The sequence below is a fragment of the Mytilus galloprovincialis genome, chromosome 13 (genome assembly GCF_965363235.1).
Source record: "Mytilus galloprovincialis chromosome 13, xbMytGall1.hap1.1, whole genome shotgun sequence".
In the NCBI taxonomy this organism is placed as follows: domain Eukaryota; kingdom Metazoa; phylum Mollusca; class Bivalvia; order Mytilida; family Mytilidae; genus Mytilus; species Mytilus galloprovincialis.
In genome coordinates, this window is record NC_134850.1 from 19,638,651 (window position 1) to 19,651,678 (window position 13,028).

General features: G+C 33.9%; 2 protein-coding genes across 3 annotated transcripts in view; one reads left to right on the forward strand and one right to left on the reverse strand.

The window, feature by feature from the left end:
• Nucleotides 1-2,286: 2,286 nt before the first annotated feature.
• On the reverse strand, nt 2,287-4,909 carry LOC143056607 (uncharacterized). Its single transcript, XM_076229721.1, has 3 exons — nt 4,856-4,909; nt 2,815-4,381; nt 2,287-2,432 (listed from the first exon to the last, which is right to left on the reverse strand). The coding sequence occupies exons 2-3, from the start codon at nt 4,233-4,235 to the stop codon at nt 2,426-2,428; spliced, it is 1,428 nt and encodes a 475-aa protein (XP_076085836.1). The 5' UTR covers nt 4,236-4,381; nt 4,856-4,909; the 3' UTR covers nt 2,287-2,425.
• A 7,637-nt stretch (nt 4,910-12,546) lies between these two features.
• The window catches only part of LOC143057633 (uncharacterized), a 53,950-nt gene continuing 53,468 nt past the window's right edge, over nt 12,547-13,028 (forward strand). Inside the window, exon 1 of one of the 2 annotated variants that reach the window (XM_076230980.1) lies at nt 12,547-12,649. The gene's annotated coding sequence lies outside the window, so the exon portion shown is untranslated. The remainder of the gene's footprint in view (nt 12,650-13,028) is intronic. The other variant, XM_076230982.1, reaches the window with a different exon arrangement.

Here is a 13,028-nt window from a genome sequence, read left to right on the forward strand (position 1 = left end):
TTTTGAAGCGCTGGTTTGTTATACTGTGCAAATCTTTTCGCTACAATCCAATTAGACACGAATAAATACGTAACAGTTACTTCCCTTTGTACACATTGCAAGTAGTGTTATTTTCACCCTAAGATCCTTTCTTCATAAGAAATAAGAAATCTTAAACTTGTATTCTGTATTTTAAGAAGTTCCTCTAGATGCAAACTCACAAAAATGTTGTTTTTTTCATAATATATAAGAATTGAAAACAATATGGGTATCTTGCCGGGAAAACAGCCCGTTACTGTTGATTCATTGGTATATTTATCTGCCGCTGTGGTTCTTGTTGTTTGGACACTGTTGATTGTGTGCAGTGAACATTTGTTGAATTTGTGTATTCTTAAACGTGCAGTGAACATTTGTTGAATTTGTGTATTCCTAAACTGTATTCATCCAATGTATCTTTTCTTTTTCCTGGCCTGTTGATTTTATTTTATTTAATCAACGTGTGGTTCCTAAGATTTTGAAAGATCTTGCATAGCATTGTTCCTTGTGGTTTAAAAAGCAGTGTTGTAAAATGTTCTTGCTTTAATTTACTCTGAGTTTCTTTTTGTGATTTGAACGAATAGGCTACCAGGACTGTTAAAATAAGGAGCCAAGGAGACAACTCTCCATCCAAGTCACAATTTGTAAAAGAAAACCATTATTGGTCAAAGTACGGTCTTCAACACGTGCACGGAGCTTTGGCTCAAACCGAACAGGAAGCTATAAAGGATCCCAAAAATTACTAGTTTAAAACCATTCAAATGGGAAAACCAACGGTATAATCTATATATAAAAAAAAGAAACGAGAAACACTTGTGAACCACATCAAACGACAACTACTGAACATCAGATTCCTGACTTAGGACAGATGCAAACAAATGCAGCGGCTTTAAACGTATTAATAGGTACCAACCTTCACCCTTATCTGAAACAATAGTATAACACCACAACAAAGAAAGACACACATGTCTTATATGTGTCTTAGCATGTCTTTTTGACAATAAAACAACAAAATCAATGTACAATTCATAATACTGAAAATTACTGACTAAAGAGAGATAATTCCGATGTTTTCCCAGTAATATTTACAAGTTAATGTGTTAAAGTTAGTGATTATTTGTGGAATAAATCGCAATAAGCCACAAAGAAAGAAACACCAAACGGGTATTCTGGTTTTTTTATATGCATGTTTGGCTCTGACAGAAGGGTATCTAAAATATCCGTATGTTGCAGTGGCGGATCCAGAAATTTTCATAAGTGGGGGCCCACTGACTGACCTAAGAGGGGGCCCGCTCCAGTCACGCTTCAGTGATTCCCTATATAAGCAACCAAATTTTTTCCCAAAAAGGGGGGGCCCGGGCCCCCTGGGCCCCCCCCCCCCCCTAAATCCGCCTCTGTGTTGCAAGGAAGAGAACCTGGCTTATTTTCGCGTCTAATAGGTATTGATTCACTTTGTTAACCTGTCATATATGATACTTCATCATCTTTATTGTCCATGAAGTTATTATTGGTGTCTTTTTATACCTGTGTCCTTATCGCATCTAATCATTTTATCGATAAACAAGTTCAGTGTATTCAGTGTAATAATACAGTTAATTTAGACTGTTTACCGGATTTGTTATTATTTACATAAGCAACACGACGGGTGCCACATTTGGAGCAAGATCTGCTTACCCTTCCGGAGCACCTGAGATCAACCCTAGTTTTTGGTGGGGTTCGTGTTGCTTATTCTTTAGTTTTCTATGTTGTGTCATTTGTTCTATAATTGTTTGTCTGTTTGTCTTTTTTATTTTCAGCCATGGCGTTGTAAGTTTATTTTCGATTTATGAGTCTGACTGTCCCTCTGGTATATTTCCTCCCTCTTGTAATAGAAACGTGCAATACATATATTTCATTTACATCACCAAAACTGATTGATTGGTGTTCTAATGCCACTTTTAAGCGCCACATTTGGACTTTTTTTTTATGGCGGCCATTTTGTATTGGTGAAGAAGCCGGAGTGCCCGGAGAAAACCACCGACCTTCGATTAGAAAACTGACAATCATAGTCAATACAGATTCGAGTCGAGTGCACCCGCACGAGAGGGTTTGAGATGAATTAGGAACAAATAAAATACCGAGGTAACGGGTTGAATGTCAATTAACAGGCATCCAACGACAATGGAATAGATCAAATTCATAAACAGAAAAAGACGATATTATGCAATGACCAAGCTGTACAAAATTGAATTGCAAACCATAAAAACAAACAAAAACATTAAGTATATTTAATTTAAGATCTAACAGTGTGTTTCTGTAATGAGTACCGCAGCTACCTTGGGTCCATGCGGCGGTTTATTTGGTCCCATTACAAACAAAGAAAACAGTGTAAAACGTCACTCAATTCATTCGTCAGTCTACCACTATTTATTCAATACCTGCAAAATAAAATAAAACAAAATAAAAATATTGTCAGATCTCAAAAATATTTCATTTTCGGTTATACTATTATTTTAAATTTTACAAAATAAAAGGAACTGTAAGCATTATTTAGCTGATAAGTTAAGATTTACGTTTGATATCAATCTGTACTTTTCGAAGTAAAATTAACACATTAGTAACAGTACATTACTTTAGTTTGACTTTTAATGCTATTTGCAATATAAAAAAAGACATAACTCTAAAATTTAAGAATGCAACAACTTTCAAAAACCTATGTTAACTCATTTAGTATATAAACCATAGTTTGTACATGCATAATGCACATGTGTACATCTGTTGGCCTTCGTTTAGAACTATTATAAAAGCTCCATAACTTACCCTCCTTTTCCACCAGAACTTCCGGACTGTGATTGTCTAGTTATCATGTAAACAGGACTGCTGTAACTAGCACTTCCTTTACCTCCAGAAGATTCTTGGTATCCATAGCCATAGTTCTGTTGACTACCGCCACCAATGAATCCTCCTTTTCCTCCTCTACCTCCTCCTCCTCCTGCTCTTCTTTTTGAATCCTCGTAGCTAATTCCACTATTACCACTGTAACCATAGTTGTTACCACCGCCGCCAATGACAACATAACTGCTTCCGGCATTACTTCCTTTATTTCCACTATTACCACCACCATAACCATAGCTGTCGCCACCATTATAATCTCCATAGTTATTACCTCCGCCAATGACAACATAACTGCTTCCGGCATTACTGCCTTTATTTCCACTATTACCACCACCATAACCATAGCTGTCGCCACCATTATAACCTCCATAGTTATTACCACCGTTCCCATAACTATCTCCACCATAACCTCCGCTGTTAGAAATACCACCACCATAGCCCATGCTAACTCCTCCGCTGGTATAACCACCATAACCATAACTATCTCCGCCATCACTTCCTTTTCTGCCAGAATTACCACCATAACTAACGCTAACTGCGCCGTTATCATAACCCCCATAACCATAACTATCTCCGCCATTACTTCCTTTACCGTCAGAATTACCACCACCATAGCTAACGCTTACTCCGCCGTTATTATAACCACCATAGCCATAACTATCTCCGCCATTACTTCCTTTCCTGCCAGAATAACCACCACCATAGCTAACGCTAACTCCGCCGTTATTATAACCATCATTGTTGTTACCACCGCCAATGACAACAAAACTGCTTCCGGAATTACTTCCTTTACCTCCAATGTTACCACCACCATAGCCCATGCTAACTCCATCGTTAGTATAACCACCATAGCCATAACTATCTCCGCCATTACTTCCTTTACCGCCAGAATAACCGCTACCATAGCTAACGCTTACTCCGCCATAATTGTCTGTGTTGCCATAACTATCACCACCATACCCACCATTTCCACCTGTATATCCGTATCCGTCACTAGCATAACCGTTTCCACCACTATTCTTGCCCTGGCCGTATCCACCACTGTTTCCGTTATTCAAATAGCTATAAGTAGAACTGTCGCTGTAACCGGAACCGCCACCATTCCCTGATCCGTAACCGTAACCGGAACCGCCACCGTTTCCTGATCCGTAACCGTAGCCGGAACCGCCACCGTTTCCTGATCCATAACCGTAGCCGGAACCGCCACCATACCCTGATCCGTAACCGATAGAACTCACACCACTGTTACCATAACCACCATAGCCGCCGCCCCCATTGTTACTCCCATATACCTCGTCAAAACTGAGTCGTCGATAGTTCTTTCGTGCTGTAAATGGAAATACCATCTTTTTATCGTATCCAGATAAACGTGTGAGTGCTCCTGGTCCAAATAGACTGGGACAACAAAGAATTCCACCGCCATTCTTTTTGCTACAATGCGCTACTTTTTGCTCATCATGTTTACATCTATTTCTGCACTGGCAAGGTCTACCTAAAAATAACATAAATTAATCAATTACTGGATAGTTTTTTGCATCAACTCGTAAAGTATCGTTTTGTGTTACTACCATTAAAACAAAAGTTAAACAAGGGGTACAAGTATGTGCATATATTTTACTTTATCAGTCCATTCATAACAGTACTATCCTTTCTTCGTGATATAAAATTAGCCACATCAACAGTTTTGATGAAATGGAAATCAACAATAATTACTTCTGTTATAATAAAACTAAACAAACGACTTCATTAAAGAAAAGTTACGAAAAAAAGCGAAGTTTAGTTTTTTGATTTGACTTATATCTTTTTCCCTTTTAAACTAAATTATAAAAGAGGGAAAACTATATTCAATATCTGTCCGCTTAAAACCATTATAGGTCAAAGTACGGTCTACAACCCGGAGAATTTTCTCACACCGAACAGCAAGCTATAAAGGGCCCCCAAAAAATGACTAAATAACTATACATACTTGCGTTTACAACAACGACCCCTATGATTAGAACGGACAGTAATCGTATCAAGCAAGCCATGGTGATTGGTGGTGTGCAAATATTTGACATTGCATTCTTTATATACGATTTTAAAATGACCCAATATATTCGGTAATGACAGTCCGTAAAAGATGTATGTGTAATATATGAACTATATCAAAATGATTTAACACTGATTGTGCAGATCAATAATATATACATACAATTTAATGTTTACTTCAAACGCAGACGACTTGATGATATATTTATTGTAATTAATAATCATTTCATGCTATATTCAGCTAATGTTTTGATCTTATTAATTGAAATATAATTTACTAATGGAAAAATCAGAGAAGTACAATAAAAAATCATAATTCACCGAGATATGCCTAGTACGTATAAATATATATGGTAGAAAGAGTGACCTGGACTTCTGTTTTTTAACTGGCTGGAGGTACAATGTATATAGATGAGGGTTGAGATCTCACAAGATTTTTTCAAACCAAAACAAAACACAAAACAAAATTCAAATGAAAAATGTCTTATAAATAACGTTTTATCTAACAACGTACTACATGTAGTATAAAATTGATACAAATAAAAATAAATATGTTATGATTATATTTAATCTGAGTTTATAAACATTGAACATAAAGATAACATTATAAATACAAATTCAGTGCATCCGTATCAATTGTCTGGTTAACCTACGCCGGGAACGCTCGTACCTAAAAATCAAAATGAAAGTCAAGATTTACAATTACTAAAATGTTTGAGACGCCTTATGACAACAATGGTTTTCTTATATAAGTATTACGACTTTTAAAATGTACTTCCTCTAGGAGTTCAAGTTTGAGCGTCTTCTAAATAAGTCTTTTATCAACGGTGTATTTAAGAAAAGTCTGCTGAGTGCAGCGAAGCACTGAATGCTGAGCGGATTATACCCTCATGAGCTAGTAGTCCATCAGAATCGGCAATGACTAAGTGCTAGAAATTAATAAAACTAAAAAAAAAAAAAAAAACACTTAATGAATAAGCTGTTTCCGAATCGCTTTTCAGGTTTAGCTCCATCCAGAACGTTTAATTTCAATATGCTAAGACAAAAATAATACACCGATCTGCAATAGACTATTTGAAAAAAAAAAACGATTTTAATTTTGATTCTCGTATATAATTTACTAAAAAATACTTACTAGATGTAGTTGGAAACGCTAGTACTCGCGGTCAAGTAAATAAACTCATCATAGATATCAGGACTAAAATTTGTACGCCAGACGCGCGTTTCGTCTACAAAAGACTCATCAGTGACACTCGAATCCAAAAAAGTGAAAAAGGCCAAATAAAGTACGAAAGAGCAACTTATAGAAGTAAAACAGGCCGACGATTTGTGCATTTACTGTTTGTTTTATTATTTTGTCGGTTATATGAAAATAGGCTATTCGTATGACGCCAAGTTATAGACATGATTACAAATAACACATAACTGTCACTTTATGGGGGTCCTAAGTCAAACCCACGGGGTTATATTTTGGTGGGGGTCGTGTAGGTCAATCTTAAGAATTCTGTGTAGTATTTGGTGGTTTTTCGTCGTCTTGTTTATTGTTCTTCGACTAACGGTCTTTGATTGCCCTTTTTAGTTTCGTCTTCTTCTCTTGAAAACTTAAGGTTGAAGTATCATAGACATTCGTTGCTTGATCTTAGCATCGATTCATTCTTCTCGTATATTTGAAAAGCTGACCTAAAATGAATTTTTGCTATAATTTTCTGGTCCTTTTCGACCATGTACATGAACATGTAGCTTTTCGACTGTTTCTGCTCTTATACATCATGTTTTGGCTTACAAAAATTCGGCTTTGGGCGTTCCTTGTGAAGGTAAATAAAAAAAGAACTTCGGAAACATGTAATTTATAAAGCGTTAGGTTGTTTTTCTTTGTTTTTTGTTGGTTTTTTTAGGGGGGGATATTGCATGTAGTCTGGCATACATGACTTGTATAATGACATATATGTACATCTAAAATAACTGTATGCAATAGTTTCATAAAAGTAACAGATTGGTAAAACAAATCAAAATATATGTATATGTAGCAACAAAGCACTTCTTGTGAAGAACATCTATGTGTTGGTTTCAGTGATTTTGAGGAAATTTGAAAAACGTTGCTCATCAATTATTTAAAACGTACTTTTATACAAATATGCATAATAATTATGTGAATGTATGAACTTAATAAAGTAACCCATGTTAATTAAAACATTAATATTGATTTTCGATTTGTAGTTCTAATTTAACAGCCCGCAGTTGTATGAAAAAATCTTTAAAAAAATCTATGAAGTCTGACATATTGTAACTTGACCTTATTTTTCAAAATCAGACGTCACGTGATATTTTATATGTGATTAATAATGATATATTTCCGTTATTTAACATTATTTTTTTTAAAGTACAATCTGATCCCTTCTTATATGCATAGTAAATAATATAGTTCATGATTTTATTATAAACTGAAATATTTTAACTGAAAAAGTTGCAGTAGATCGTAAATTAGATTAGAAAACAAGGTTTTGTAAAAAGTACCAAGTCAAGAGTGCAAAAATTATTCTAGTTTATTGTTACCTAACACAACGAAAAATTATTAATTTACCTAACAACAAAATATTTGGCATGTGGTATGGTAGCATGTTTGTTAGAGAAGAAGATTATAAGCTAGAAAAATGTACTTTCTTTTTTCAGTATCATGAAAAGATTCAGGTACAATTGCTAATGACAGATAGCATTATAGATATAATAAACAAAAAATATTGCTAACATAATTTATAAAAAATTACGCAGTATCTCAAAGTAAAACGTAAGAAGAGGTGGAATAATGGCCGTACAATGTTGGGTTTCGATTTGTTTGGGAATTTTATTTTTGCGAGGAGCATTTTCCAAATCAATTATTAATGGAACCTCAGCGGAAAATCGATTAGATACCCTGGAAAAGAGGATTAATGTTTTTGAGAAACAAATGGAAAATATCACTGATCTTCTCATTAACTTTCCTTTAAGTAAGTTAAAATGTGTGACATATTTGTTAATTATTTCATATCTGCTTGGCTGATAAAAAGAAAGAAAGTGAAAAGACAAACAAATATCATGATACAAAATGATTTTTTTTATGTATTGCGTGCATGTATACGTGACATCTTCAGATGATGTGCTTGAATTTCTTTTGAAATAGTATTTTGTGGTACAATAAAATACTTACTAACTGGTTATGAGGATAACAGTAAGCTGTGTTGCCCCTTTGACATAGAAAACAAACCTGGATTTCGCCTCGAGCAAAATCTCAATTATCAAGGAATTACCTTTAGTTAATAGTTATAATACTGCACTAGTGCAAATATAATTAGCCTCAACCAGTGACAAAAATATGTAAACGTACATTTTTAAATGTAAATGTCTTATAAAAGTAGTTCTATCTTTGCTATACAATAAAAGGTGAAAATTTTCATTCGTAGAATATTATTTGCACTCGCAAGTGCAAGTTCATGTAGTAAGATTGAACGTTTGATTGTGCGGGATGTATAGAAACACAGAAACATCCATTCTTAAAATTATAATGATTGGGAGAACTGCGTCTCGCTTGAATTTGGGTTAACTATAATAATTCTTTATTCGTTTAAAAGTTGTCTTGCTAAGTATGTCAAAAAACATTGTTATTCTTATAATGTTTTCTTTCAGATCCAGTTCCACACAGCCAACGTCCTCTTTTCTACATCGAATTATCAAATGATGTAACATTAAACAAAAATTCAATCGTCAAATTCGATGTCACACGTGTTGACGTTGGGGACAATTTCAATACAGGAGACGGTATTTTTATCGCACCTCGATCTGGAATTTACCTGTTTTCTTGGACTGTTAAGATGTTCAGTGGCAAAAATACCCACACAGAGCTGAGGGTAGATAATGTTGTTAAGGGAAGACAAATTATGGCTTTAGGATCAGTCGGTCACCTAGCAACAACAAGAAATGTGTTAACAAACGTCAAACACGGAGATCATGTTTGGATACAAACCGGCCCATACTATACTGAAAACGTTTTTGACGAAACTCAAAATGTTGTCTCTTCCTTCATGGGAATATTTCTTCAGGAAAATTAAGAAAAAGTAGATCTGTATTATAAATAGATTGAAGAGTGTTGTTACCTGGCTTGACACCTAGTACGCTCTATATCGACAAGATTTGAAACATGTTTATCAGTCTATAGTATATATTATTGAAAAGATTAAATTATTAAGAATTTAAACTTATCTAAAAGTTGTTTGTTGTTCTTGTTGTGTAGATTCATACTATATACTATATACTGTGTATACATGTTTATTGTAATAAAACAAATGGTATCCTTTTGTTTCGCCAGACCATGTCATAATTTGTATTCATAAAGGAAGGACAATACATGTTTCGTGTCGTATGACAAATGATACTTCAGATATCATTTCGCCTGAAATTTTTGATAGCATCATGCTGGACACTATTATGTAGAGCAAAATTGTTATTGATGAGCATTTGCCTTTGTTTTTTTTTTATGTTTCTGTATTTTGCAGAGTAAATTAACCGTGATACATGTAATCGTCTCATTCTAAATGGTATAAATTTACCACACTGATTAACATTTCAACATGTAATATTTGCCACTGGACGTTAGGCAGACAAAAACATTTAGATGATGATCAGGTTATTATGAAATATATACGAATTAACATTAAATGTACACTGCAATTTTTCGTATCTGTTATAATGCTACTGATTGAACTTCTTTTTTATTCCCTTTAAAAAATACCTTCCAATTAATCATATTTTCTAAGTCCTGTTTGAAATGATCTTCATGCTTTTTTATGGCATCCTTTTAAATGACCTTGGACTTCATGCTTCTTTACGGTATCCTGTCAACAAGGAAGTGGGACTTTTGATTATGACTAAATAAATTAGCAATTGCCGAAGAATAACATTAACTTGTTGTGTTTTGCATGGTTTGTGTCAAAGTTATCGAAGTTCAAATTTAAAATTAAATGTTCAAAATAAGCTAGCATACTGATAGCAAAACACTTGACTAATGTAATTTAAAACCAGACAGTCATTAAGAACATGACATGCTTTTAATTTTAACGTCATTACTCGTTATAATCCATATGGAATATCTACTAATAAGAAGATCTTGAATGCATGTGAGTATAGGAAGATGTGCACAATCAATCTTATAATTTTATTGTAGATAGATATAAAAATATAACATGCATGTACACGATACAAAATTTCGATCTTGTCAATTGGTGTTGATTCTCATTGGTTGGTACCAATGGGGGATAATTTGAAGGCCGTCCGTGGTAGGGCGTGCACAACCGATTCTGACATAGTGTTTCAGACGGAAACTGTACTAGACAAAAATGAATGTTGGTATATGTTGATTCTGTTGGTATTGAGAATTTTCAAACTGTACCTGCTTTTACAGATACTTCTTATTTCAGTAGCTGGTATTGGAATACACCTTACTGGTATTGTAGCTACAATGTACAAGTTGGTGGACTTCTTTGTAATTGATGTAACACTGGTTTGCTGCTCTCAGTTGTATGTTTGGTTCTATATACAATTCTAGCAGTTTTCTGCTGTATCTGTTTGATCTTAGGTTTCTGTTGTGAGTTTTTTTGAATCCAATATATTTCAAAAGATTTTATTTTTCGCGAAATACAATGCGCTAGTGGCTGGAACCATTGATTCGAAATGAAAAAAGTCTTAATATTATAATCTAAATCGCTTGATTCGTATGACCAATAACAGAAAAGAGACGTGAATTTACTTCAAACATCAAGATATGCAATTCTATAACAACAAAATTCACTGCCCTAGTTTATGGGACAGTTGAGCGCTTGCAAACATGCTAAATCCCCGCTATGTATGTGTCTGTTTTAAAAGTTTGGAGTCTATTTTCTATTGCCAGGACTGGAATACACAAATGGTTTGACTTTTAAGTGCAACCCAGATATTCGATTCTTCAAATAACTGTATCATTTAAAAAAAAACCCGCAAGTTTCATTTGATTGGTTAGCTATGATGGTATTTTATGTGATTGATACTATGGTAGTCAGGTCAAACATACCATAATGGGCTTTGCTCGTTGTTAAAAGCCGTACGGTGACCTATAGTTGTTAATGTCTGTGTCATTTGATCTCTTGTTGAGAGTTGCTTCATTGACAATCATACCACATCTTCATTTTTGTTTAAATAGGTTATACAGATAAGATATGCATATTACTAAATGTGTGATGTTGAAATCCCTGGAATGGTAACTGAGTCGTGTGGCTACTATTTTAAATTGCAAAAAATATGGTGTTTTTATTTGTTCAAATTAGATTTTTACTTGACTTAAATAGTTTCGAGCAATTTTATATCGATGCTGTGTGTTTCGTCTATTTGTTGTAGTTCTTCGTGTCGATATGTTAGGTCAAACCCTTTTGAACTCTTTTTTTTTTATTTCGTATGAATGTGTTGATATTACACTATAACTATATATTTACCGGAACTATTAGTGACCATAACTATGTTTGACCAAACCACGTCATTACTGTGCTTGTCCATACCCCGAAGATTAGTTCTGCGTTTGTTGTCGGTGGATGTCTTTTATATTTTCTTTCCGTTTATTGTTTCGTACATAAATCTGGCCTCGGGATTTTTACTTTGAAATAATTTATATGTTGTTATGTAGTGTGGGTGGCATTAAATGGCTTACTATACATTATAGGTTTGACTCATTGTAGAAGGTCGAATGTGACCTATAGTTTCTTACAAATTTGTTATGTGGCGTCTGTTGAATATCGGAATTTCCTTAATTTGCGCTCACATCTCATTTTATCTTTATAATTTGGTTAAACGTCTTTAGGTTAAGATGCTGTTAGACTGTTGTTAGCTGTTCATGTTTTGTTAACTTTATAACAATTTACATAATTTAACTAATTATTATTTCGCACAAACATTTCGAGCGAGGAGATGTGCAACAAATATTTTCAATGTTTATCAATTGCCTTTGAATATATGTTACGTAAATGCAAGCAAAAACTTTACGTTTCATGACGCTCATTATTTTAGTATGGATCTGCAGCCTTAAGTGCTAATACAAAACGAATATTTTCCTTTGCGATAGCAAATTGCAAAGTCGTACCTGTCTTTTACGCTATAATCTTAAAATGAAATGTGCAGAGTTTTAATATTGCGTCCATGTTTTTGAGCCGGTTGGCATCAGTTTGAATGATCCACCAATTTTTCATTGCACTGAAGGGGTTCCGTGCATTTTCCTGACTACCACATCGGAGATTTACGCTGCATTAGTGAAAAACATGGTTCAAGGCATAGTGAAAGGCAGTATATAATAATTAAACTGATTGGCATTAGTTTAAATCGACCGCAAGCAAAAATATTTTTAATGGCACTAATGGGGCTCCGTACATTTTCCAGACAACCACATCGGAATTTTAATCATTATACGCTGCATAAGTGAAAAGCATGGTCTAAGGCATAGTAAAAGGCAGTATGTAATGACTTGAAATCAACATGCCTGTATCGCCATGAAATGTTATTAATCAATTTGGTAGCCTGACATTATGACTATCTATTAAAGTAAATAAATATAATTGTTATCTGCATATTGACTTACATATTTGATTTGATGACACCCTTTTATCAGTTCGGCTAGGGTAACGGACTTAATTTTAAGGTACGTTTTGACAACAATTTGATTTTATTTTCCCTGTAGGATTTGGTAAGTTTTATACTGAATATCGAATATGAATTTTTAAGGCTATTTGTGTATTACTTTTTGTCGTATAAATATTATGGAAGAACTAATATCAATTAGAAAATATATATTTGTTAACGTTTTTGTAAAATCCGTGAAATTAATGCTGTAGTAGATATCAATACATCTGCGTACATGTATTAATACCGAGATACATACAGTTATATAATAAAATATATAACATATAATCACATCAATATAATATATGTTTTGTATTTATTCATTTATTGCTTATTCTGGAAGTTTTATTTTCTGTTTTGTTTAAATTTGATTTGTGTTGTTTTGATTTAATTTGTTTTGTTTTGGTTAATGTTACGTTTCGAGTGTAAAATAGTCGAAATGA

Coding starts and splice junctions, on each gene's coding strand:
- LOC143056607 (XM_076229721.1), bottom strand. CDS start 4,235: ATGGTATTTCCATTTACAGCACGAAAGAACTATCGACGACTCAGTTTT.